Source organism: Stegodyphus dumicola, chromosome 1, assembly GCF_044657685.1.
Source record: "Stegodyphus dumicola isolate Sdum_Otavi_A_Nest chromosome 1, ASM4465768v1".
NCBI classification, from domain to species: domain Eukaryota; kingdom Metazoa; phylum Arthropoda; class Arachnida; order Araneae; family Eresidae; genus Stegodyphus; species Stegodyphus dumicola.
The window spans coordinates 235,045,707-235,072,285 of record NC_140768.1 but is presented as its reverse complement, the minus strand read 5'-3'; the positions used below and the strand labels follow the sequence as shown (position 1 = coordinate 235,072,285).

The window sequence follows — 26,579 nt, the reverse complement described above, 5'->3', positions numbered from 1 at the left end:
GAAGCCATGATAATTCTATATTCACATTTCTTTTTAAATGATATGTATACATACAGTCGAATCCCGTATAAGGAATACCTGAATATAACGAACACACCTTTTGGTGCAATCCTATTTCCATTTCACTTTATGCTACTTTGTACTGTTATAGCGAACCTCCAAGAGTATGAAAATCGGATATAGGGAACTGTGTGGATATTTTCGATTCAAACTTTTCTGTGTTTTGCATTTTTTTCCCTGAAATTCTGTATGTTTTAAGGAAAAAATTGCTAACCGTTAAAATCATTCATGTTTAGGATATTAGGAATCACTCAGTTCCTCAAAAAGAATTTGGCGTTTAAGGATTTCTTCGGAGATTGGCCTCTGATCCAATAGCCTCTAGTGCCGCCTTAGAGTTTGAGAGGATTTTCACTTTCTCTTAGCTGAAATTCGGGGTATTAATCTGTCTTAGGGTCACAAAAATAGCCGCTACCTTCCCATAAAAAAGCAGTTGTCCACGTACCTACATAAAAGCAGTACCCATCTACCCAAGGAACAGACATTCGGTGACCCCTCAGTGAATGAACCGTCCATATAGATGTGAAACCAGTCCAGTTCAGGATACAGAGTATGTATAGCCTCAAGGGCCAAACTTTTTAAAGTATTTTGAGCTGTCTGAATTTTCAAACAACGTTGTTATATAAATTATGAAATCTAACATTTTACACGGTCCTATGCATATATTTCGTAAAATTTTCTATTCATTATAAACAACAAAACGTTTGACTTCCACAAGAGAAAAATTGATATAATATTTTATTTCGAAATAGAATACATTCTTTTATGATTCATTAGTGAGCAATATTGCTTAATATATAATTTTGTTATCATTAGTGCCCCAAAAGAATTTTGCTATCAGTATTTTGTAACTGGCCAAAAGCTTAAATATAAACTAATATTCTCATAACGTCTAAAAATCATACAAAATTTGTCAGACATAAACATCAAACATTTTGAAATTAAATAATATTTATTATTTAAACTTAAAATGCTATTTTTATTTGCCTACCTGCCAATATTGAAATTCGCCAGTTTTGTTTCCTCGAACATGAATTCTACAAGATTCTGTAAATAATATCTCCATTTTAAAAATATAAATTACATTGAACATACTTTTTACGACAGTCTGCATAGAAATGCTCTTCATTTAATCTGTTAGCATCGAAAATATTTTCTAAACTGGTATTTTATTTTTAGTTACTTACAAATGCAAACATTTCTCTCATAAATTTGTGCTTGTAGCCCGGATATGATGCCCAAATTTAAATTGAAACTGGTTGATTAAATTTTAGCGTATGGGAGTAATTCTTTTTGTATTTTATTTTTTATGGTGAGCATAAAATCCTTTTAAATATAAGTATATGGATAGGGAGAATATATAAATGTTAGATTTAGTAATTTATAGAAAACATATTTTTTTTTAATTTAAAAATGTCAAAGCATAAATACAGGGGTTGGACAAAAATATGGAAACACCTTTAAAAAAACATGTTTCTTTGCTTAATATGGTGTAGGAAACACGTTGGCATCCAAAACAGCTTGCAGTCTTCTCGGAATGGATAAATACAGTTCCTGTATGTTTGCCAAGGGTATATTATACCATTCTTCCTGCAAAACGGTGGCAAGTTCAGATAACGATGTTGGCGGTGGATAACGAGAACGCACTTTCCGTTCCAATGTAGACCACAAAGGTTCGATAATATTCAGGTCTGGTGACTGTAGTGGCCAGGGGAGATGGGACAACTCATCCTCGTGCTCAGAAAACCAGTCCTGGACAATGTGAGCTGTGTGAAGAGGGGCTTTGTCGTCTTGGAAGACACCATCACCATCGGGGAACAAAGTTTGTACGATGGGATGAACTTGATCGGCCAAAATATTCACATAAGTCTTGGCAGTCATGTGCCCTGACACAGTTATCATGGGGCTAGCAGAGAACGACGATATGGCTGCCCAAACCATAACAGGACCCCCGCCATGTTTCACTCTTGGCAACAAGCAGTCTGTATTATAGGCTTGAGATGGCGTTCTCCAGACATAAACTCGGCCAGAAGTGGGAAACAATGTGAAAGAAGACTCGTCGGACCATATTACTCGCTTCCATTGCTCTATAGTCCAGGCTTTATGACTTAAACACCACCTTTTCCTGTTACAGGCATTAGCATCACTGATGAGTGTCTTCTCAATTGCAGCACGACCAGCAATTCCCTGTTTATGAAGCTCCCTTCTAATTGTTTTGGTACTCACAGGGTTCGGTAACACAACATTCATTTCAGCAGTAACTTTTGCAGCTGTGGTCTTCTTATTTTTCGTCACAATTACCCTTAATGATCGTCTGTCACGATCACTCAGGACACACTTTCGTCCGCGCTGTGATTTAGCAGATTTTGTTTTTCCGCTTTTCAAATATGCGGAATAAATCTTCAATACAGTACCTCTTGAAACACTAAACACCTCGGCTATCTTGCTTACGGAAGCACCTACCATGCGTGCTCCAACAATTTGCCCACGTTCGAAGTCTGTTAACTCTGACATAATGCAATGACAACCTCACATAACAGTACTCCGACAACAACTGAACTGTTTAACACATTTACGAAGTTGTATAGGTGGCGTCAGTAATCAAAAACGCCAGCGCCACCTACATATTTCATTAAAATCAATCTTTCTTTTCAAACATGCATTTCACAAGGTGTTTCCATATTTTTGTCCATCCACTGTATTTGCAACACATAAAACACCTTCGTAATTGGAAGTCAACGGCCAACGACTGAAAAAAAAGTCCAGTGAAGACATTTGTGAATATGGTGTAAAATTAGCATAAATCCTAAGTGTAGATAATTAGTACACAGGATACGAACTAAATTAAGAACTGCTGAAAAAGGAAATTAGAATAGTCAAAACACTGAAAATGTGTTATAAAAGAAGATATATCCTTCTGAGTTTCTCTCGTCAAAGGACAAACGTTTCTTGACTCACGTGTGCGTTTCTTTCTTTCTTTTCTTGGCCATATAAAAACAATAATCGTATTTTATACACTAAACAGAAATAAAAGCATTTCGTTCTCGGTAATTATACACAAAGCCAAACACAAAAAAATCTGCAGAAGCAAAATAAAACCATTTTTTATAGCTTGATGAAAGGGTAATAGTAACTATGTTGATGATAGCGTCTAATTTGCCTGTGGTTAATGTTTAACGAGCCTGTGGTTAATATTTTTTGCAACATACTGCTGCAGTTTACGAAATGATTAGTTTAGCCTGCAAATTAGTCCACCAATTTAATTTTAGAAATGACAATTTTCCTAGATCTTGCATGCTAATGTTTTTTACATACAAATCAAACATGTAAAAAATCCTTCAAGTTTAAAAAAATAATCACTAAATACTAGTTAATTTAATCCAAATGTTAAAAAGAAAGTATCATTATAAAAAACATAGAGAATGCTCAAATAATTGAAAGAAGAAAATCCTCCTTATAGCTTATATATCAGTCACGTCATAAATAGCTTTCACATTTCATGTGAAGTTTTATTTTTGAGAATAAAAAATTGTGTCTCTAGCCGTGTGAGCAAGCGCATTGCCGTGCAGTAATAAAAAAAAATCCCTCTCTTTCCATAGTTCCAGGCAAACCCTCCGAGCATATACTATATTGGAAAATGCTTAAAATTGCAATGAAAATCATTAATGTTATATGTATATGTATAAATACCGTCTGTACCTCATTTTATATATATATATACCGTCTATCTCTCTCTCTCTCTCCCTATATATATGTGTAGCAATATGTCATTTGCCATATAATAATGACAAACAAGAACTGAATTAAAATTATACGCAAGGAGAATAAAACAGTATACACTGAACGAGCCAAAACATTATGACCATCTCCTCATTTTTCAATGAACTCGTGTGGATGACGTGAAGAGCACATGATTAAGTGGGAATTGTATTTAACTGCTGATGGAGGAATTAAGAAATCATTCTTGATCTTACTTTTGCGAGTGATGGGAAAGGCTGTTGATCTAAACAAATTTGATTGGCCTGTGTAGGATATATAAACAAATTTGATTGGCCTTTGAGGGCATATTGTATTGGCCCGAAGACTTGGAACGATTATCTCCGAAATTGCACGACTGGTAGATTGTTCACTATATATCGTTGTAAGCATTTGCACGAAGTGGATGAATGACGGTGAAACCAGCAGTAGACGCCAAGATGTTAGATGTTAAGGTCGTCGGTGATTGTCCTGCTTGGTACAGCAAAATCCTAGCTAGACAGTGGCTCCACTGACAGCCCAGTACACTGCAGGTCCAAGTGCAAGAGTTTCGTAACTCACAGTTCAGCGGAGACTACTGGATATGGGACTGCGCAGCAGACGTTCCACCTGGTGTGCCACTGTCGATCAAGCGTCATTGTCAGTGGGCCCAGAAACGTCGAGATTGGACCATGAATAGGTGAAAGACAGTTGTCTGTTCAGATTAATCACTATTTCTCATTCATTACATCCATGATTAAGTCAGGGTATGCCGTCTTCCAAGCGAACTGTTTCTCTTCCCTGAGCATCAGGTCATACACAAGCTGGTGGTGGCGGTATTATGCGTTGGGGGACGTTCCCATGGGTGGCTCTGGGACCTTTAGTTGTGGTAGAACAGACCATGAAAGCTGCGGACTATCTGAACATAACTGCGGATCAGTTGCACTTTTACATGACGCCTGTCTTCCGAACTGGAAATGGAATCTTCCAGCAGGATAACGCCCCGTGTCACAAGGCACGAACTGTGTTGGAGTGACTCGAGGATCATAAGGATGAATTCCAATTAATGTCCTGGCCACCTAATTAGCCGGATCTTAACCCGACAGAGCACGTTTAGAATGACATGGAGCGGCAACTCAAAGCTCAAAACCACCACGTCGGAATATCTCAACTTTGCATGACCGTTGCTGAGACATTTGTTACAACTTGTCTCCCGTCATTTACAAAGAACTTGTTGCATCCATGCCAAGGCGAGTTGCAGTTCTTTTGCAGGCCACGCATCGCTTTATTGAGTAGGTGGTCATACGGTTTTGTCTCTTCAGTGTATATATATATATATATATATATATACTCAGTGTATACTACCTCAGTGTATATACTCATATATATATATATATATATATATATATGAGTGTTTACAACGTACCTGATGGATTTCTCTTCTCCTATGTATTTCTTCTTCATCACTGCGGCTTTCAGAAGTAGATTTACTTAAATATTCAAGCTGATTCACTTCATATGTTGCAGACGTGTCTAAGGATGATGATGCCACTCTTGTTGGATGTTTTCCATCTAAATCTGACTGTACATATAAAAAGGCAGAGGCGTATTTTTTATGGTCTTTTTCTTCATAAAAACTGTCAGATTCAAGAATACTTCGTATTTTATTTGATGATAAAGAGGGAGTACTACGATAACAATCGCTGTAATGCTTAATCCATTTTATGGCAAAATCTTCTTTTCCAAGAAAAGATGACTTTTTAATGTTTGTTTTATCAGATGTTTTCCCTATATCAGTCTTTAAACATACTTCCAAAGATGTCCTGTATCTTTTAACATTTTTAGAAGCATCTAGTTTGTCATTTACATCAGAAGTATCTTTTACATTTCTATGAGGAAATTTTGAATCATCTTTCTTAGATGCAGGAATTTCTTTAAAGTAAGAGCTGATATAATGAAATGTTTGTTCCTTTTCTTCAAAATCCTTCCGATCAACCACTTTTACGGGTTTAAGAATATCGGACGTTTCGAAAGATGCAGTCTCTGCACTAATTTTACGCTTGGAACTTTCATCTAAAGGCATAACTTCGTCTTTAATCTCATGTGAGACATGTTTTTCATCTTTCAAATCCCTGATAAAATTACTGTCATTCTGAACAATGTGCAAACTGTCGTCACTATAGTGTTCATGGAGGCCATCTTCCTGAATAATGTTATGGTCATTTTCAGAAGATAATTTTTCAAATTCTGAAGAACTACAGCCATTCTGTACGGAAAAGATGTATTCAAATGAATAAAATAAATTATTTATATTTGATATTATACCTATATTCAAATTTTTACGAAATATATTAGCAAAGAAATTTTATTTGAAATATAAAATGTTATTTCCTAAGCCATTTTACACACTGGATTCCAATAGCTTGGACGCATATGGCTTGGTTCAGGAAGCGTTCACCCTTAACTATCTTAATAAGACTAAAGAGCAAAGGTTAGATCTAGCTAAAGTGACTGCAACACAAGAAGTATCAGTTTCTCTGCAAAGAAAACTTTCTTTATTTGACAAAGGCTTATCGAATGGGAGTATTATTGTCCTGATCGAAAAATGCTTACTTTGTATTACTATGCAGAAAACGCATATACCTTCTGATGACTAAATAGAAGTTGCAGGGCTTCCTGTGAACCTTTCTAAACGTGGATTTTGATGAAAGTTTTCAAAATTTTTATTACCTTTAATTAAAGTGTATACATTTAGCTTTCCCAAACTACTTATAGTACTCTGCGGCCATTAGAAACAGAGTTATGGCTGTTCTTGTCAAGCGGAAGTTTCTGTTTATGAACCCGGAAGTTGATGTTTAAAGGAAAACAGACTACTATAAATAATTTTAAACTTATAAATTTTCAATGGAACATTTTTCGTAATGTTCAGAAGATAATTTTGAAACTATCTATTTGGTATTAAGAGCTCGAGAACAAAATTATATTCGCAAACTAATTTTTATTAGTTGGCAACATTTTCTTTTCATTCTATTTGTGTGTACATTACATTAAATCCACTATTTGAAAAATTTGAATTTTTAACTTTAACGTTACGAAGCAACCTTTAGCTTAAAATATTACCATAGTAATGTTATAAAACTTTCCACAAATATTATATAATATTTTGTGAATTAAATTAGTAAAATGTAAATTTGTGTACATATTAAAATTTTTGCAAACAATTTTGTAAATAAAAAAAGAATTTGTTCTCGAAAAATAGCTAGTGCATGCAATCAAACAGTTATACTTAGTTCATATTTTACTCTGTCACGTAGCTTTTAGAACATTCAACTTCTTATACCATAATAACTGTAAGTGAAAAAATAAAAGTAAAATATCGATACGTATTTTTGTGGGAACATAGCTATTAATTCTAAAATTTTTATTTTAATTCACATATTTGAACCCAAAATGTGAAAAAAAGCGTATGTTATATTTTAATAATATGCTTATGACCTATTTCTGGCATTCTGCTAAATAACACCAATAATAGATCTATTTATACTATTTTCGAAACTTGGGGGGGGGGCGAACGATGTCCGATACCTTAACTCATCTTTAGTTAAAATGTAATAGTAACTCAGAGGAGGTGTAAAGAATGAATTCCGAGTATTTTTTTTTTCCAGCAACCGCTCCGTTTCGAGCCGCAGCTCCACAGCTAAAATGCATGTCGACGAGCTCGTGTTCTTGTAGCTATACATAACTTGGAAAATCGCACGAGGGATGATTATTTAAGCTATATTTCAGCCTGCTTTTACCTACCGAATTGTATTACTTCAGTGAGCCATCTTTCAGAATAATATTACGGTCATTTTCAGAAAATAATTTTCCAAATTCTAAAGAACTACGGATATTCTGTATATGCAGTTCTAAATTCTAAAGAGACATTCTGTAAATCTGCGAACATTGCAAAATGCGCGTAGATTTGACATGATTTTTGCGATATTTTGCGGAACAATACATTTTGTATTGCAATAAGTATATTTTCCAATACAAAATGTATTGTATTGCAAAATAGACTTATTTCGTCCCCCTCTCCTGCTTTTAAATTTTTGCCGAGTATTTTTTAATCACCCTATAAATTATCATATGTTTATTTGAATGAAATTTGATTGAAATAGGAAGCATATCAAAAGTGTATGTAATTTACTATGTCATAGTACTAAAGGATTATTTTCCTCGGGTAAAATATGGCTTATGTTATTGTTTTGTATGGCTAACTCCTAAAAAAAAACTTCATTATAGAAAGCCTAAACTCCAAAATTAAGGATATGAAATTTAAAAATAGATAAAAAATTAGACAATGATAATATGAAGTTCACCCTGCACGGTGGCTAGCAGTTCTGGCTGCCAGAGCGTTGAGTCTAGGCTCAAATATCCCCAAAACCATGGATGTTTGTAACTGTTTAATTATTACGCAGCGTGAAAACGCATAAAAATATTAAGCCAAAACTCTCATGAAGAGGCTTGGGATGGGAGAAAGAGCAAAGAAAATCTTTGAATTCCTCAACTACTAGCTTGCCGAGCTACGAGCGCTATCCTGTTGGCTTCGAAAAAATTCGTGTATTTTGAATCTGTATCATGGTTAGGAGAATTAGAAAAAAGAACAAAATAATAACACGAGAAAAAATGAAATTTTGCCTTCTAGTAAAATATACGAGTAGTAAAGCTAGAATGTATTTAGAAAAAGTTATTTCCCTTTCCCTCTGTTTTGTGTAATATTCACAACGTTTATTTCGAAGTGCTTTAAGAAACTGTTTTTATTTTGCGTTTATATTATTATAGGATCATATTTTTCCTTTTCAGAGTACTAATCATTTACTTACATCTAATTTCCCACTTGGTAATAAGATGGAAGATGTTCCCGCAATTTTAACAGGTAGCTCAGCACCTATAGAAGAAGTTTTACTTTCTGGGTCAAATACTTCAACTTTTCCACAAGCAGATTTTTTGGATGACAAAATTCCACCTATCACATAAATTAGGTTGCCTGAAAAAAATATTAATTGAATCGCATATTGCATCCATACTGATACAACTAGTAGCAAAAACTTTTCACACTCTTTTAAGATTAGATTTAATAAAAATACCGATATTTAGAGATGTGTAAACAAATACTTCAGTTATTTAAAGTGGGAAACGAGAGCTATTTCAATCACTTTGACTGCTTATATTAAAGGACTGTCCGACTTAGAAGAAGTACCTTTATGGAAGACTTTCTGAAAACAACCTAGCTTAGATTTATGCATCGTACAAAAAATGTCATCAAAATCAGCCTACTCAGTTGACGGAAAATAAGACTACAAACTATAAATCAATACATGATAGCTACTAGGACAAACTACTTGTAACCGAAAGGCATTATCCAATAAGAGCAGTGGTAAGTCTTCGTATTTCAGTTACATGGGATACAAAACACCTTTACTGACTATTTCTGAATGGGCTAGTTTACATTTGTAGAGTTATTCATTTATATGCTTTCCCATTTAATCGAGACCCAGCCAACTAAATTTAGGTGGTGACAAATTATCGGATACCAACTGTTTTAGTTTGAGCATTACAAAAGAGGATGTTTTGATGATGGAAACACGAACCCTCACTAAAATTTAAACCATGTATCACCCACATGCCAGATGGATTTGCTAATCACTTACAGTGTAACAATGGAATGTGATAATTACTGACATATTTAAGTTGCATATAAACAGGTTATTTAAAATTCCTACAGCAGCCTACTTCTGATCAGCACTAACCATAACTAATCAATAATCTGAACAAATCATAACCAATCAATGTAAATTTATAATGAATTAATAAACAATATGATTCAGAAGGTAAAATCATAGACCAGTGATAATAATCCGTTAATAGTTAGTTAAAATATATACAACGACATCATAAATTAAGCACCAAGAAGAAAATGTGGTTTCAAAAACTATAAGCAATAATAGTTATTTTGAGCAAAACCTTCATGTTTTCATTAAAATAAAAGTACAAGTTTTCAGGTATACTAACGATACTAAAAATGACATTACAGAAAAAAAGAGGTATTTTAGAATTCCAAGTGTAAAAACAATAAAACATTTTTGATATTAAAATATAAAATTTAAGAACAAAAATAATTAAATTTTGGAAACTGTAAAACATTGTAACAAGAAATGTTTTCAAAACTGTGAATAAATATGATTTACACTAATTTTAATAGACCGAATAAAAGAGTTCTTACCATATGAAGCTGTTGAAAAAGCATGTCTTGGATACAATAAATTTGCTTCTGATCTCCATTTTCGAGGCACGATATGCAAAGGCATGCACAAAACAGAAGAACAACTTGTAATCGGAATTTCCTGGACATCATCTGAAATGCAGCAACCACCAAGAACCAATAAATAATTATTTTTAAAAATACAAGAAGAGAATGCTCGACCTTCAGGGAGGGGTTCCTCTGGATACCATCTGAAATACAGAAAGTAACATAAAAATATGTTATTGTTGTTTTTGTAACTTATCTCACTTATCTGACAATAAGATGAAAGCAAGTCCATGAATTTTTCGTGGCGAGAAGCGAAGGATTGCGACTGTTATTGGCATGGGCCTTGAAACCTAGCAGCTGGTAATCCGGCTTTGCCAGCTCCATTCCAATTTGGAAGCAGTACTTCCCTGAGGGAAGAATCCAAGGGTTTTCTACCCTCTTCCTGTAACCCAAACCCTCAAGAAGATCTTCAGCTCACTTTACGTTTTAAGTGCCACAAAGACACTATACACATAAAAAAAATCCAGCGTTTCTCTACCATTTCAAACTGAGTCCAACGTTACAACAGATAGCACCGTTAACCGCTATACCGATTATGGCGCCAAATACATCTGTCACTCTCTATAGAATAATAAAAGACAAAAAATCTATTAAAATAAAATTTCTTCTTATTAATGAAATTTTAACTAGCTTCAATATAAAAATTAAAAAGATGGAAATCACTTAGTCATGAAGTAAATAAACATTATATTTACTGCTATGATATATTTATTACAGTAGCAATATCCAGGGATATAATATTCTTTCAAGGTATTTAAAAACCGCATCTGTTATTTTAAGAGTTATTAATATGCTTCTGTTATTAATACATACTATTTAATAGAAAGCAAGTGAAATGTCATAATAGTCATAATTTATGAATATATGAAACGGGAAATTCTCTAACTGCATTAAAATATAGCAGTTCAAGATATCCGATAGCCTATTCAATTATTGCCATTCAGATTCAATAAAGCTTCTATCTATGACAGTCATGTAAACTTTTTACATCCATCCTATAACCTTCTATTTTATTTATTAAACTCTTGGACCGAACGAATAAAATTTTGATAATATTTTGTTCGCATTTCTAAATTAGTATCTTCAGATTTCAAAACATTCTCCTGCTTTCAAATATGCTAGGTAACGACACTAAAAATTAACGAAGACCTTTACGGTCATTCTTTGTTTTTTATGGAGGAAGTAAAACCGGCTTAAATTTGTATCACACACGAGAAATATGAAATGCCGATAGCAAAAAAAGCATCCCAAAATGTATGAACCAGGAAACTAACAGGATTGAAAGGTTTAAATCCACTTACTTGTTTATAACTCTGCTAAGATCTACATATATATCTATATATATATATGTAAGATATAATAAAATATGATAGCTGTTTCAAAAAAATAATTGACGAACTCAAAATTAACATTCTAAATTTGGTAATCTGCCCCTAAATTCATCTCTTCTCACAGGTTCCAGACTTTTCTATCTTATGTAACGTTTTAATGCAGATGCCTCTCGTCCAATCAAATTAATTCTAAACCAAAACTGTGAACTGAAACTTCAGCCTTCTTGCTATGAAAGTACTATAACCTTGCCCTTTTTACCGAATAGCTCTCCTGCTGGTAAGACGCTTTTCATCCATGCTGCTGCCGCCTACTTGCTTAAGATGACGTCGTACTTCAAAATGGGAGTTATTCTATTCAAATACTATTAAGAAATATCTTTTCTGAAAAAGGATTATTTGATATGCATGGAAAAAATAAAGATTGTGATTTTTCAAGATATGTTGTGCTGAATTGCGTCATCATGCTTTCCACTCTGCCAGCTTCGAGCCACTACGGTCTTCTCGGTCATCTACGCAGTATCGTAAGCTGTTGGGAGGTCCACTGCTTTCATCTACGTATTTGAAATCATTACATATAAATATATAAAATATTCTGCAATGGATAATAAAAGATGTTTTGTAAACGAATATAGCTTAGGTTATCCTTTCATCTCTTCTGAAGAATCAATTTGAAACCAAGCAGCTGGTTCGAAAGATCTGTTTTATTTTTGGGCAAGATTTATAAACTTAATTAAATGCCTCAGAACTTCTTAACCATTATATTATGGATTTCACTGAAAGATATTTTAATGTAACGCATGTCAACAAAATGTGCTTGAAATTCAAATGCAGTAAATATAATTAATGTACAAAAATGTCTAGAAATGTATAACTAATAAAACATATAAAACTGAGACAATCGAGTAACAGTTCAATGTCAAGACTTTTCCTTATTGAATTGGGAAGTGATATTTGGGAAAATGAAAAACATGTATATTATAAAGGATATTTACATATAAATCTGTACACCTTCAAAACAGGGTAAGAGTAGGAGACTGTCACCTATAAAACGTCCAAGGGCCTAGGCCAGTAACAGGGCACTAACCCGTTTTTTTTTCTCGGTCCGAATAAAATTCATGGTCCTGTTCTGGATTACGTTCGAATCAGAAGAATCAGTCACAGGATAAAACCCCTATTGCGGACTTTGTATAACATTACTCCACAAATAAACTGTTAATATAATATGTCCGATTTAAATGATTAAAAAGACTACAACAGCTAACCGTGTAAGCATGTATGCAAAAGTATTTCGGTTAATAAGCTGCGCCTAAAAATACACTGCAGTTTTATAATAAACACGATGAGTTACGCATGACACACGAACTTTTGAAAAGTAACAACGTATCCAACAATCACTCTTTAACCATTCTTAAGTTTGAACACATTTATTTTGCATATGTCAAATTACATCTTTATTTAAAAAAAAGTTTTAAAAGCTAGCATTGGAACACAAGGGGAAGTCAACAAACAAGCCACAAAAGGCAATTAAAAATAATCTAAAGAGACACACACCCGAAATCTATTTTTTTTTTATTTCTTAACGTAATTTTTACAATTATTTTAACATTTGTATTATCAGTGCTCCAATACCAGCTGAATAAAATTTTTGGATTGCTCTCACAGCCACATCTCGAAATCGTTATCATCTGCAAAGCCTTTGCCTCAAAAATTCTTTTTAGTGAACCAAATAGATAGTGCTACTGTTATTGTTATATTCCATAGCGCACATTTCATGAATCAATTTCTCAAGTATGCCTCAGTTGGAACTGAACGATTTTCATGGCAAACTTGAGAAAATTTCTCAATCCACTTTGCATGGCTTTGCAGTTCGGCAGACACTACTTTCCATAAACAGAGAATATTCCTTCATGAATGTCATTTGCACGAAGTTCTTTTGCTCCCCCTTTTCCCTCAGAAAAGGATAACAGCGGGCTGCTACTCTCTTGTCTGGTCACTCAGTTCCGTCGGCATTTTCAAACTAAAATACGCATGTGCAACTGGTATTTAATCACTCCACAGTTCCCCAAAACTCAAACATTTGCTTCTCTCTTTTTATCAAAGCTAAACATTTTGAGTCTAAAACTTGCCTTAAAAGTATTTCTTTCCCCCTTTCACCCAGCTGTCAGAAAACCTCCTACATGTCACTTTCGAGGATGTTGAATAGCGTCTCACTAGCTAGAAGACAAATTATTTTGTGCTTCTTAGTCTCGTGTTTGAAAATGAAAAAAGACTATCCCCTATGTTTCGAGTGAGCAGTAGTTACAGTGCAATGCCATCTGAAAGGGAATTGGAACTGCATTCCTTGTTCCTTTTGTAATTTTCCTTTGTATAGTCCTGATACAACCCCGCTCTGGAGAAAGCGGTACCAAATAAGCCATCAATAATCTCCTTTCATTTTCTTTGTATTCTGGGGTTTGCAAAACACAGAGAGATGAATTTCTCTCCGGGGTAACGACACACGCCACATTTAACACCGAAGAATGTGTGTCGTTTGTGACGCCTAAAGGCGCGGATATTTCTGTCATCTATTTAAAATACAAAGTACTCTGCTATTTTCAAATACATCGTGCCAGTGTTTGGCTTTCTTAATGACTTCCCTTTACATTTATTTATGTTATTAAGCAAGCACTTCAACTTCAGTATGGATATCCGAAGATTAGTTATTAGTTATTAGTGCATATATAAAAGAGAGTAAATTTTAAAATAATTTCTCTTAGTCTCGGATAAAACTTACAACATTAAAAATTATAAAATATGGTCACTTAGTAGGTGTTATAAATAATTTGAGGCATTTGCATTTTAAACTTAAGTAATAAATAAAACCTTGAAATAAAATACCAAAAAGTAAAAAAGAATATGTATTTTGCACTTACTTATTACTAGTTGGAATGAAGCTGTATACATCTGTTAAAATAGATTTCTTATAATTTCCGGGTACTTCTTTCGTGATACCTCCAACAAGCCAAATCGAATTCAGGTCACAAACTGCTGCTAAACCCATGGCTGGTCGAGGCATACTACTTATTATTATCCATATGTCTTCATTGGAAGAATATTTTTCAACTGATTCAAGTATACTGTTCAAATATAGAATTCAGTCAGAAAATCATAAACAATATTTGTTTTTACATATATTCTGAATAATATTTACTTAGTAATAAACGAGATGTGACACAAAAAAAAAATGAGACTGTGTAGCTTGAAAAAAGAGTGGACTTGGCAACAACTGTTTTCGCGACATCATACCACACACCTCCTCTGTACATGCGACCAGTTTCGACTTAACCGATCACACCAGTTGGAAATACTGCGTCATTGAGCGAACATGTGCAACTGCATTCTGCTGGAAAAAAATTGTAATGTAAAAACCGAATAACGAATCAACATGAAGTTTCTTGTGAAACTTAAGAAATCAGCCACGGAAACATTTCCAATGTTAACTGAGGCTCATGCAGATGAAACTTTGCCTCGTGCACGTATGTTTGAATGGCATAAGCCGTTTTCAGGGAAAAGGGAGAAAGCACGCATGCCAAAGTCAAAATTCAAGGCAATATTGTCTTCTTCGACATTAATGGAATTGTCATGATTGAGTGGGTTCCCAGTGGTAAGACTGTTAATCAACACTACTACATTGAAGTACTAAAACGATTTCGTGAAAATTAGGGGAAAAAATGCCACAGTTGTGGAGTGATGGCTGCCTGTTGCACCAAGACAATGCACCCGCTCACACTGCCCTATCTGTCAAGCAGTTTCTGACCAGAAAAAACATTACTATGATGAGGTATCCTTCTTCTTCACCTGATTTGGCTCCAATCGACTTTTTTTATTCGCTAAAGTTAAATCTTGCTTAAATGGGAGCCATTTTACCTCAGTTGAAGAGGTTCAGTCAAAAACGGAGAATCTCCTGAAGGGCCCTTCCAAAAACCTCTTTCCAGAACTGATACCAGCAATGGCAGCACCGAATGCAGAATTGTGTGAATGCTGAAGGGGACTACTTTGAAGGTGATAATCTCACGGAGAACTGATTCTGTAAGTACAATGATTTATTGGACCAATCTTGTTTTTTTGTGTCACACCTTGTATATATATATATATGTAATATTAGCACAGTTTTGGGAGCACTGAATGTAAGAACACTACGACGTGGAAACGAAGAAATACTAATGGCGTAGATACTTGATGCTTAGAGCGTTCATCCATTTTGAAGAATAAACAGTCAAGCCGAATTACATTCCATATTTATTTAAATTCACAATGGTGCACGCAATTCACTTGACACTCTGCTCGTGTCTATTTACAATTTTGATACTTTTGCCATAAAAGCGTAATTGCAGCAGCGTCTGAAGAGTATGAAAGCATAAGCGAGAAGAGAGAGAGCGTCGTAGTAGTAATGCACAGGAAGAGGGGAGGAAGTCAAAAAGTTTCAGTTTTAAGTTTTGGTTTACAATTTGGTGATTGGTCAAGAAGCATCTGCATTAAGCGTTACGTAAGATCTCATGATTAATTTGAATGACGCAGTTAAGATTTATACATGGACCTTATAAGAAATAGACTAACCCAACTGGTTTTCTCCCTCGTCTGAGGCGTTGCCGGCTGTCAGCTTGATCACATCTGGAGGAGTAGGCACGACTTGCCGAAATTTAACAGTGCTTGCCTATTGCAGCCTGTATAATTGTCAAGAAAAAGCTGGTTGTAGCGCCTCATTTCACAAATTAGAATTTCTACATATTTTTATTTTTGAAATTGAGATTGATTTTTAAAAATTTAGCATATTTATCAAGCATAATTAACGTTCGAAATAATTATAAAGCTATTGCATGCTTTCAGGACTGGATATTTTTTTAGCTTTTCCTATGCTGTATGGAAATTTGTAACTACTTCTTTTAGAAAATAATATTTTAAATCTGAGTTAATAGAAAATTTCATTCAAGCAACCTTAATGCTTTTTATTGGTGTAAATAGGTAAAAAATCCTAATACATTTAAAAACGAATTTTTGAAAGTTTTGTTTAAAATTCTAAATTGTGCTGCTCTTTTAAAATTATAGATGAGTATTATAGCACAATTTTTATAAAGGAATTTTACTTCAATTATATTTCATAATACATCATAGTGATAACCACTTTTGACTCCTTAAAAATTTTTATACATTTAATTCTAATATTAAAATTGTATTTAAACGTAGTAATTAATTTTCCTTGTATTTTATATTGATTATTTTTTAAATTTATTTTTAGTTCTGCATAAGATTTTTTTAATTTACTGTTGATTTAATTTATTAGCAAAAAGGGGCGGTAGCCTAGAAAGACTGTTAGTTTTGAAGAGGCATTTTGCGCTGTTTTACTATAAATGTCCATGTCTCCTTGCAAATTGTTGTTACCAAATATTATCGCCCTGTATTATATGTAAAGAAAGTAAATAATGAAGAATCTGCATGAATACATGCATGTTTTTCGCACTGTGACAAAAACGACAGTATCTAGAGCAATGAAATTTTGAATAATGTAATCCTCCACCCGAACATAGGCATCTGGACGGCCGAATTTCGAATTTATTTTAATCTATTTCATATTTTGTAAAACTTTAACGAATTTTTGATTAACAAACTCAACGAGTTCAGAGCGAGTACTGTACGGAAAATAACAGTTTTATCTTCAGTGAGAAAATTCTAAAGATATGCTGTTTTCAAATGTATGTGGTTTACGGGCGAAGAACATGTTATTCAATAAATATAGGTAGCACACAAAACTTTAAAAAAACAGTACTTATAGATTTTATTTTATCTTTTTTTTTTCCCCTTCATTACGCTCAGGAAATTTTATGCTCCGAATTTTATGAATTATTAAAATAACTAATCCACTTTAATGCTAATAATTTAATGATCATATAATCAAATAAATATGATCGTTTTGTAATGTTATTATAGTTTGGAAAATCACTGCCTGGAAATGTTCATTAAATTAAAAAAAAATATCAGATCTTGTTTAATTTTACCTTATTTATTTCAAAGCATCGCGTACTATCAGTCTTACTTAATTTTACGTTATTTGTTAAAATTAAGTTCATAAATTTTGTGTCTAGAGTTTTTACCGTTTTACCAAAGTAATGATGTTTATACAAGAATTACGCCATTACGCTTGAAAAAATGCGCAAAATGCAGTAAGAAGTGCTTTAATGAGATATATTAAATCCTATTTGGAAAAAACTGTGGCTTTCATAATCTCATCACTGTAAAACGTATCACATTTAATAATTAAAAAGAGATATGTGATACAAACGCCATAGGTTCTTTCTTAATATTAGTAATTATTTCATGAAACATACTAAAATCAGTGCCATTTTCTTCTTTCAGCTGCTGACAAAATGGGACGTGCACCGTATTATTTGACTTCAGTGCAATCTGCATTACATTGATTTTTTGTGGATTGGATTATTTTAATTATGGCAAAGTACACGAGGGCTATCTGCCTAAAGGGAGGAATGCCTTCGTGGAGGACTTTATAAGTAAAACTGGCTCGTATACACGTTACACATGGGCAAAACCACGAAAATTCCCATGCAGCCAGCCCATTCGCGGGATTCGAACCTCGGACCGAACTACCAGTGTTCAGCGACTTTACCGCTCGGCCGCTGGTGGGCTTGAATTTTTGAGAAAATCTTCAATATATCCATAAAGCTGGGACGTATTTTATTTTCTACCTTGCGGTTTCAAATTTAAAGCGTTTAGATGGGATGTTAAATCTGTCAGAAAAACAAGATTATATAAAAACTGGATATCTTCCAACTTTTCTTAATACTCATGCCCAATGTTTTCTTTTTTGAGGAAAGCAAGAATTTCATTCCTCAAGACACAAAACTGTTGCAGACAATTTCCAGCACTTAAGCCAGGGTACTTGGCAGTACAATGAAATGTCACCATACTCAGCATCCGAATTGTCCACAAATGCAAAAAATGCTCTCTGTCTTTGGGCTTATTAAATTTACAACAGTTTTCATTGTCTAACTGAGTCTTATAATTTTTGTTATTGAATTATTATATTTAATATAATATAATTACTTATATTTATTATTTAAAGCAGTAAGAAATGTCTTGTTTTTACAAATGTTTAACTGACATTTTTTTCCAGTAAGATGGGCAAGTGCCAACTAAATGAATAAGAGGGCCGCATGCGGGCCGTGGATTGGACCACGCTGATCTACAGTATTAAATTTTTGTATAAAGTATCTGTTGAAGCTCAGCAGCATTTAAGGTTTGAAACTGAATAACAATTAAGTAAACTGTATTAGTTTTTTCAAACAAATTTAAAATCAATTTGAGATGTTTTAAAATGATTAAATCTGATCCATACTTCTTTATGCAAGCTGAAGCTCTGGGCAAAGTAGCGAATCAAGAAGCACAGAATGTTTTCTGAACCAGTTGGGTTTCCTTATTAGCTATTATACTGTAAGTGCTAATAGATTTTTTATGATTATATTTTTATGATCATTTTTATGATTTAATCATATATTTAAATATATTATCATATATTTTATAATCATATATTTTTATGATTGCGAAATATTGTATAATTTTTGTACTTTGGTTTACTGTGTGCGTCTTTATTGTTTCGCATTTGCTTTAATCATGTGCATGCAGATAACTATCGTTTATGTTTTTTTGTCAATTCTATGTTTACAAGTATTGAAGAATTGTAAATAGGTCCAAAAGAACCAAAAATAGTGCATTTTGAAATTTTTTACTCTTGGGCGGCATCTTTGGACATGGTACTGAGAAAGCAGTCAATTTGCTCATAGTAACCCCGTCTGAAAGCGACCCCTATTCCCAAGAGCGTAAACATCAGAACTGAATATCATCATTCAAAGTGATCACTTCCATAAAATGCCAAAAACTTATAAGGATCTTAAGTTTTACTCACGTTCATTTTCTTTAAAAACTTTACTGTCCTCTGTTATTTTCCACTTCCGGCCAGAATAAACGAGTTAGTTTTATTATGCAAATTGTGCTTGTAAACTCTTGTAAGTTGTGCACAAATAAAGCCTTGCAAATCAAGCTCAAACGCTTATGTATTAAGAGTACGAACTCTTGTGTATTTAAGTTGTGACTTTTAGTCAAGAAGAGGGAGACTTCTCGCCCCTTTACGCGCGCTTTCTGTCAGTTGTTGTCCGCCATTAAGGCCATAAATTTAATCTTCTTGATATTGAAGACGCATTGTAGTTTTTCTCCGCATTCTGCGTACTACATATGTAAAGATCTATAAGGCCAATCTTAGTGTTACTAGCCCTTGTAAAATATTTGAGTTTAGCTCTTATTTAGTTAGTTTGTAGTTCTTGTTTTTACGTTCAGACCACAAGTACTGGTCACTGTATCCCGAAGCTCGTGAGCGGCTGTAATTTGTGAAGAATAAAGGGTAATTAAATCCTTCTTTTCTGTGTCATATCTTCTACAGTAGCTTAAGACATAGTTTTCAGTAAACTCACTGCTCTACTCAGCACACCTATATCTTTGCGAAACAGATAAGAAGAAATAGTAGTCCTGATAACCTTATGAAATCATGAATGGTTCGGCTTAGAAAGGGTTCAGTGAGCCATAAAATTTGGCACCCTTAAGAAATATCTAGAAACCTTGATTTGTAAGGCTTTATTTGTACATAGCATTGCATATTTTCAATATCAAGTCCTCGACACTGATACTTTCAAAGATCTTGCAGTTAGGAAATAAGTATTATATTTTGAAAATAAATTTACAGGAGTTTTTTCAGTCTGTTGCGGGACATTTTGGCAGCAACTATGATGCTAATACTTTCATTTTCTTTTCATTTAAATGCATTAACTGTTCCTGTTTCAGAGTTCTGATAAAAGTCAAGTTTTACTTAAATTCTTAAATCCTTTCACTTCATTTAAAATCAAATGTGAACTACTAGCATTCAATAATATATATTATACACCAATAAAATACAGACATTCTTGAAGTAAAATCTAACAAAACACAGATTAAAGGTTATTACAAAGGTTAATTACAGGTTATTTACGGTACAATTAATGGAAGAAAAATTATATGAAAGTAGTCTTATTTTTCAAAATTTACGAATAATTAGCATATGGCGGATTGACTCAGTGGAGTGATCTTTTAGACTATTACAATTTTGTGCCTTGATATCTTAATGCAGAACTCACTTTCCAGATGATGTTCTTCCACCAAAAACATATAAGCAATTTTGAAATGCCACAGTCGCGTGAGTTGCACGAGCATGATTCATATCGGCACATTTTTTCCACTGCTTATTTTTTACATTTAATTTGAATGTCGTAGAAATTGCAGTCATATCTCCATGTCTTTGTTGAAGAAGGGAATAACCACCTGCAATAAAAACTAGCTTAGTAGTTTTATGAAATGAATCAATATTCATTTAAATTTTAAATAAAAAAATTGTAAATATATTACTAAGTTTTATTTAAATGCATAGACAAACTATCATTTTTAATTAGATTTTTTGGTGAATTACTTTAAGCGCTTGCATTTAACAATAACAAAAATTAATAGGCATATATGTGAAAAATATAGGATTAAAAAACGTTTTTAAAATAACTTTTCCAAAAACAGATATTTATAACAAATCTACAAATGCCAAAAAGTGTGAAAAGCTGAAAACTGCAATTAAAACTAAAGCTGATATTAAAATCTAAAAAATTACTCTATTGATTTGTTTAAGAAAGGAATTACACTGTATGCAAAATTAACAAAAGAGCAATTCTGAGTATGGAAAGTATTCTTTGAAGAAAAGGGTATTGTATCCTAAAATTGAAAAGTAAGTTATCTTAATAGAGTAAACCCTTGTCGAACGCAGCGTTTACGTCATTAACACATTGCGCGTAAGGAAAAATCGCGTTCCACAAAATTAACTAAGGAAAAAATGTGTTAAGAGTAGTTCAGATTAAAAGAGTATGTGTAATTTAAACAAACCTAAATGTTATTGTTAGTTAAAGGGGGGAATTGAAACAAATGTTAATTGAAAGGATTTCTATTACTGCTTAATGAATAGGTACATGATTAACTATTTTTTTAACAGCTGGTGAATTTTTCTTGGGACAACATCTCACGCAATTCATTCAACGTATCAAAGGTTTTCAATACCTCCTCTTTCTTCATCTGGGTATCCTCTTCTTTCTTTCATTTGGATCCACATCCATTACAAATTCAAAACGTTCTTGTGCCCTTTTTAACAATTCGTTTAATTTCTTGAACTTTAGATGCTCTTAATCTTTTTCACTGTCTTTGCTTTCACTGTCGGCTGGTGTTATAAGATCAGTCAATATTTCATTTGTCATTTCGCAATCATCATTCTCGACTACGTCGCTGATTTCCTCTTTTACCATATCTGAGAATCTTCGTTCGTCTTTTGCTTTTGCAATTTGTATGATTTCCTTGGCTTTATTTTCAGTCGAAGGAAATCTTTAAAATTGTTGAAAACTTCTGGCCAAGAGGTGGTGCCAGAAAGCATTCGCTGTTGATGAGTTCACTTATTCCCATGCGAGTTTAACTATTTCAATGCACTGTCTTACGTTGATTTGCTTCTAAAATGCCATTAGTGCGTTGTACTTTTTTTCATCTAGTGCTTCATTTTCAGACATGTAAACAATTCTGACATAACAGGCTTTAATGTTTTTGTGATATTCCTTGATCCAATGGTTGGATTAAGGAAGTGGTGTTTAGCGGAAGGAATAACACCTCTGATTTATTATGGGGGCTTCAGCATCATGTCCTGCAGAATTATTGAGAATTAGAGAAATTTAAAGCTCAGTTTTGCTGTTCTGCTGTGCTAATGGATGAATTTGAAGCCAGTCATTAAAGATGGCTATCATAATGCGGTCGACCCTCTGCAGCGAATTGAAATTTTCGCGTTGGACAAATTAAATGGAAATAATTAAGGTAACGCTTATATGCAAATTCCCGCCCCGGAAGTGACCTTTCGTCAGGAGTTTACTGTATATCCTTTTGCCGTAATCTTTTAAAATTCTATTAAATTTTCTTTTTGTATATTTATTTTAGATGCTTCTCTCTACTTAGTAAAATATTTTAATTTAAAAATAAAAAATGCAAATGTATTTGGAATAAGAAGAACCTTAATTCATCAGTTAATGTTAAAATACATTTTGAAACATAATTTACGTTCTGATAAGAAAATATTTGGAAATTTTCCAATTTAAGAGTGATAATAATAATAATAAACCGCAATGAAACCATGAAAATTTAATAAATTTATCACTATTTTAAGACAAGGCATATTATATTTTATAAATAATTTTACAGATACATTCTTAAAACCCTCTGAGCGGCCAGGGTTTTCGCTAAGAGAGCACAAATTTCCCAAAACTACTATGAGAAGAAATTTTTTTAAAAATTTTAATGTAAAAGTTCTCCGGGTATTTCATACCTGGATTTGTTTTCTTCTGATATATTGCCTTACTTTCTTTGACATATTTTAATATGCATATACTGTCCGACCCACGTATTCCAGATTTATGTGAACATCCGGCTTGGGGCGGAAATGGGCATATCTATCAGTGATGTTGGGGTGAGTGCAGTATTCTAAGAAAAAGCCTCAAATGGCCCCCCGATTTCCGAGAGGGAAAAATACCCGCGCTTTTCACACAAACCCCTTCGACCTCCGAGAGCGAAAAATACCCAAGCTTTTCAACCCACAGCCCTTCAGTTAAACTGACCCATCTTGGCTCTCAGCCAAACTGCTCTCGCTAATGTGGTTAGACAGTATACGTTCTTACAAATATCACAAAAAATATTCTAGGCCTATATATACGGCCTTGCCGCTTAGAGGGTTAAAAAGTATTAGCTTTGTTTTTGTTAAGAATATACCGAAAAAGAAATTTAGGAATTCAGATCCCGAGATTGAAGAAACAAGAGCAAAAATGTAAAAATTATTATTCTTTCGGCAGAAAAATAAGGATGGGGGGGGGGGTGGAAATGATGGGAGAAAAGGTAAAAAATCTGAAAGGATTCCTATATTTAACGCCCAAAAAGGTTCGTTTAAAGTTTCATATTGTTTATCAGTGAATATTATCAATAAAGATGGCCTAGGGAGAAAGGCGAAATATTTTATAGGATACTAGATGAATATGCATTTAGACTAACATGGGGACGTTATATATCTGCTGCGTATCTGAAAAGTGAAAAAATGCATAACGTAATTCTATAAAAATATTTAATGTTTTTAATTAGGTGTATCATGAATTAAATGCATTTTTATTTACATCAATCACATTAAAAAGCAATATTTTTAAGAACTGCATCTATTGCTTTTAAACAGCTTAGGTTTTTATTTAGTAATAGATAGATTCATTTTGACAGATAAATACCTTAAATTTAGGCGAACAGCAAGACTCGAATGAAAAGTGAAACAATGTATTTGGCCAATCAACGTTTAGAAAATAACAAAAGTTAAAGCAAAGTTTTCAGAGATTTTATTGATCCAAAAAGACTTTGAAGTGAAAACCCTAATATAAGAACTTTTTTAATAAAGGTAGTTTAAAAACATAAAATATAAACATTCATTCAGCAGTTTAACGAATGTATAGTACCTTCTATCTTGTTAAATTGTTAAATGTCCTTGTTTTTAAGAAATAAGAAAATTTAAATCGCTTTTCCAGGAAGACTAAACACAAGGTATGGATTTTTACATACATCCTCAATCATTTAAATCGTCAATATGTATATATATATATATATATATATATATATATATATATATTAAGATTTTTAACTTTTGTCTTTTTTCCTTTGTTATAAACAATATAAATTTTTGCACTAATTGACAATCACAAAAATATTAAATGAATAATTATACAATTTATTCAACTTGATTATAGTTTCACAAGATAGTTAAAAAATAATTTAAATAATTTCACTTGAAGACAATGATATTTTCTTACCAGTTATATATAAGAAAGAACCTATCAAAGCCGTAGAATGATAGCAAATGGGATCTGGCATTTTACCCCAATAATGCCATGTGTTAGAACTAGTTAGGTACTGAAATATGGTGCTGCCTGAAAATATAAATCTATTTAAAATAATATCTTGGATAAAAAATAACAGATTAAATTTAAAATATCAATTCAAAAGCAAACAGAAATTAGCAAATTTCATTATTTATTTTTTACAAACGTTTAAATACTGGTCGTCTTTAATATTATGGGTCAAAATAATTTTACATTACTAATAATTCTTTAGCTGATCAAGCACACTTATGTTGCATTACTACACAAGATAATGTCATTTTCTGCCACTCCTAAATATAATGATAGTTTAAAATTTACAATGATAAAATAAATTAATATTTGTCAGTTAATTTGTAGCAATTTATTCCAATTCGCCAGCATTACATATTCAAAAATTAATTACTAACTAAAGCCCAATAAAGATCTAATTCTTTATATGAAATAAAATGAAAAAGTGCAATAATTTAATAAACGTACTTGCAAAAATCAGGTGTTATTTCATTAAATAATAAACATGGCAAATGATCTGATCTGAAGGAGGTATGCTAACTTGAACAACTAGTAAAACTCTGTTTTTTTTTTTTTTTCCAAGTTTTGTTTTTCTGCGGGATTCAATTATTACGTTTTAAAAACCTTCAAATCATAAGATTGACTTTTATGTATTTTTAAAAAACAAAGAGAGTTTTAGAAAGCAATATAATTCATATAAAGTAAATCTTATGACCAAATAAATGCAACCGTACTGTAAAATTTTGTTTTAATAGCCGTTACCTATAAAAGAGTAGAATCCTAATTTTCAACTTCTAACTACCCAACATATTATGAAAAATTAATAATTCAATATATCATTTGTATTGCTTTCAAATACATCACAGTTCTCAGAGCATTGTCCGTGGCTATTAACATATCCATCACATGAATTATCCTTCTTTTGTAAAATATTTTGTTGAATTGTATTATCACTTTCTTTAGTATTTACTACAATAATTCTTTTTTATTGCATCACTTTTTTGTAATGAATTGTACAAGAGGAGTGCAGCTTTCGCATAAAAACTGTAAATTTTAACTAGCCTATATTTACCTTCCAATGAAATATATATCAGGAAAACTACAATTATTGGGTTAAGATGCAATAAATGTTATAGTTTCTTCAATGTACCTATTTTTTATCTTACCTTTTACAGTTCCATGTTGTTCACGATTCCCAGTCATCTGATCATCGTTCAGTCATTTAATTCAGGTATCTACAGTAATCGGCTAAGGCTATTTTTAAGGTCCATTTTGCAATAAACCCAAACAACTAAAAACGTATTTTGAATTTAAATATTACTTTCCATTTTTCTGCATAAATTTATTGTTGGTTTAAACATTTACTGCAATTAGCAACGAATTTTAGGATACTCTCCTCAAAAACATCTGCCACAAGAGATGATTGCCAATCAGTCGTAGTTGCTTTCACTTTTCCATCAATGGTTTCCATTTCTCCATGCCACTTGCTCAAAAATCATGGGTTTTCTGAATTTAGGTCTGGACTGCCTATACCGCGGACGGGTAAGATTGCCGCATCACCTGCACCACAGAGAAAGTTTATGCCGGTGGTGTTCCAACTGCCTGCAGCAGATCTTCAATGTGTACTGGCTGACAAGACAGCGATTTACTTGTCCAATTTCACTCATGTTTTCTCCCTTTACTGTCACTAATTACATTGTCGCCGTACACTTATCTGATGATGAATATGTTGAGATTTCATGTTTCTTGCTGTTAAGAACGGGACGAAGGACCATATTGCACAACTGGCAGAAAGCTCGATTTAACCTCATGCAATAAAGCATGCAGATTGACGCGACAAATGCATGAGATGTGCTGAATTGTACGCAAAGAATGATGGAAGCTCTGATCATGCACACATTTTCACGCACAAGTGAAATATCCAACGGTATTCCCAAATGAGCCTTTTTTGAAAAATAGCAACGATATATTTATAAACTGCCAATTAATATTTTGTGGTAATAATGATTCATTTATGAAAGAAATGCATATTGCATAATAAAA

General features: G+C 33.0%; 1 protein-coding gene across 1 annotated transcript in view; it reads right to left on the bottom strand.

Moving 5' to 3' along the window:
• LOC118189188 (beta-scruin-like) overlaps positions 1-26,579 on the bottom strand; it is an 88,035-nt gene that overhangs the window by 33,120 nt on the left and 28,336 nt on the right. The window contains exons 7-13 of the mRNA XM_085809752.1: positions 24,459-24,575; positions 20,688-20,871; positions 14,388-14,591; positions 10,058-10,287; positions 8,658-8,821; positions 5,603-6,058; positions 5,219-5,374 (exon numbers count right to left, since the gene is read on the bottom strand). Of these exons, the coding sequence (XP_085665878.1) occupies positions 5,219-5,374; positions 5,603-6,058; positions 8,658-8,821; positions 10,058-10,287; positions 14,388-14,591; positions 20,688-20,871; positions 24,459-24,575 (1,511 nt within the window). The remainder of the gene's footprint in view (positions 1-5,218; positions 5,375-5,602; positions 6,059-8,657; positions 8,822-10,057; positions 10,288-14,387; positions 14,592-20,687; positions 20,872-24,458; positions 24,576-26,579) is intronic.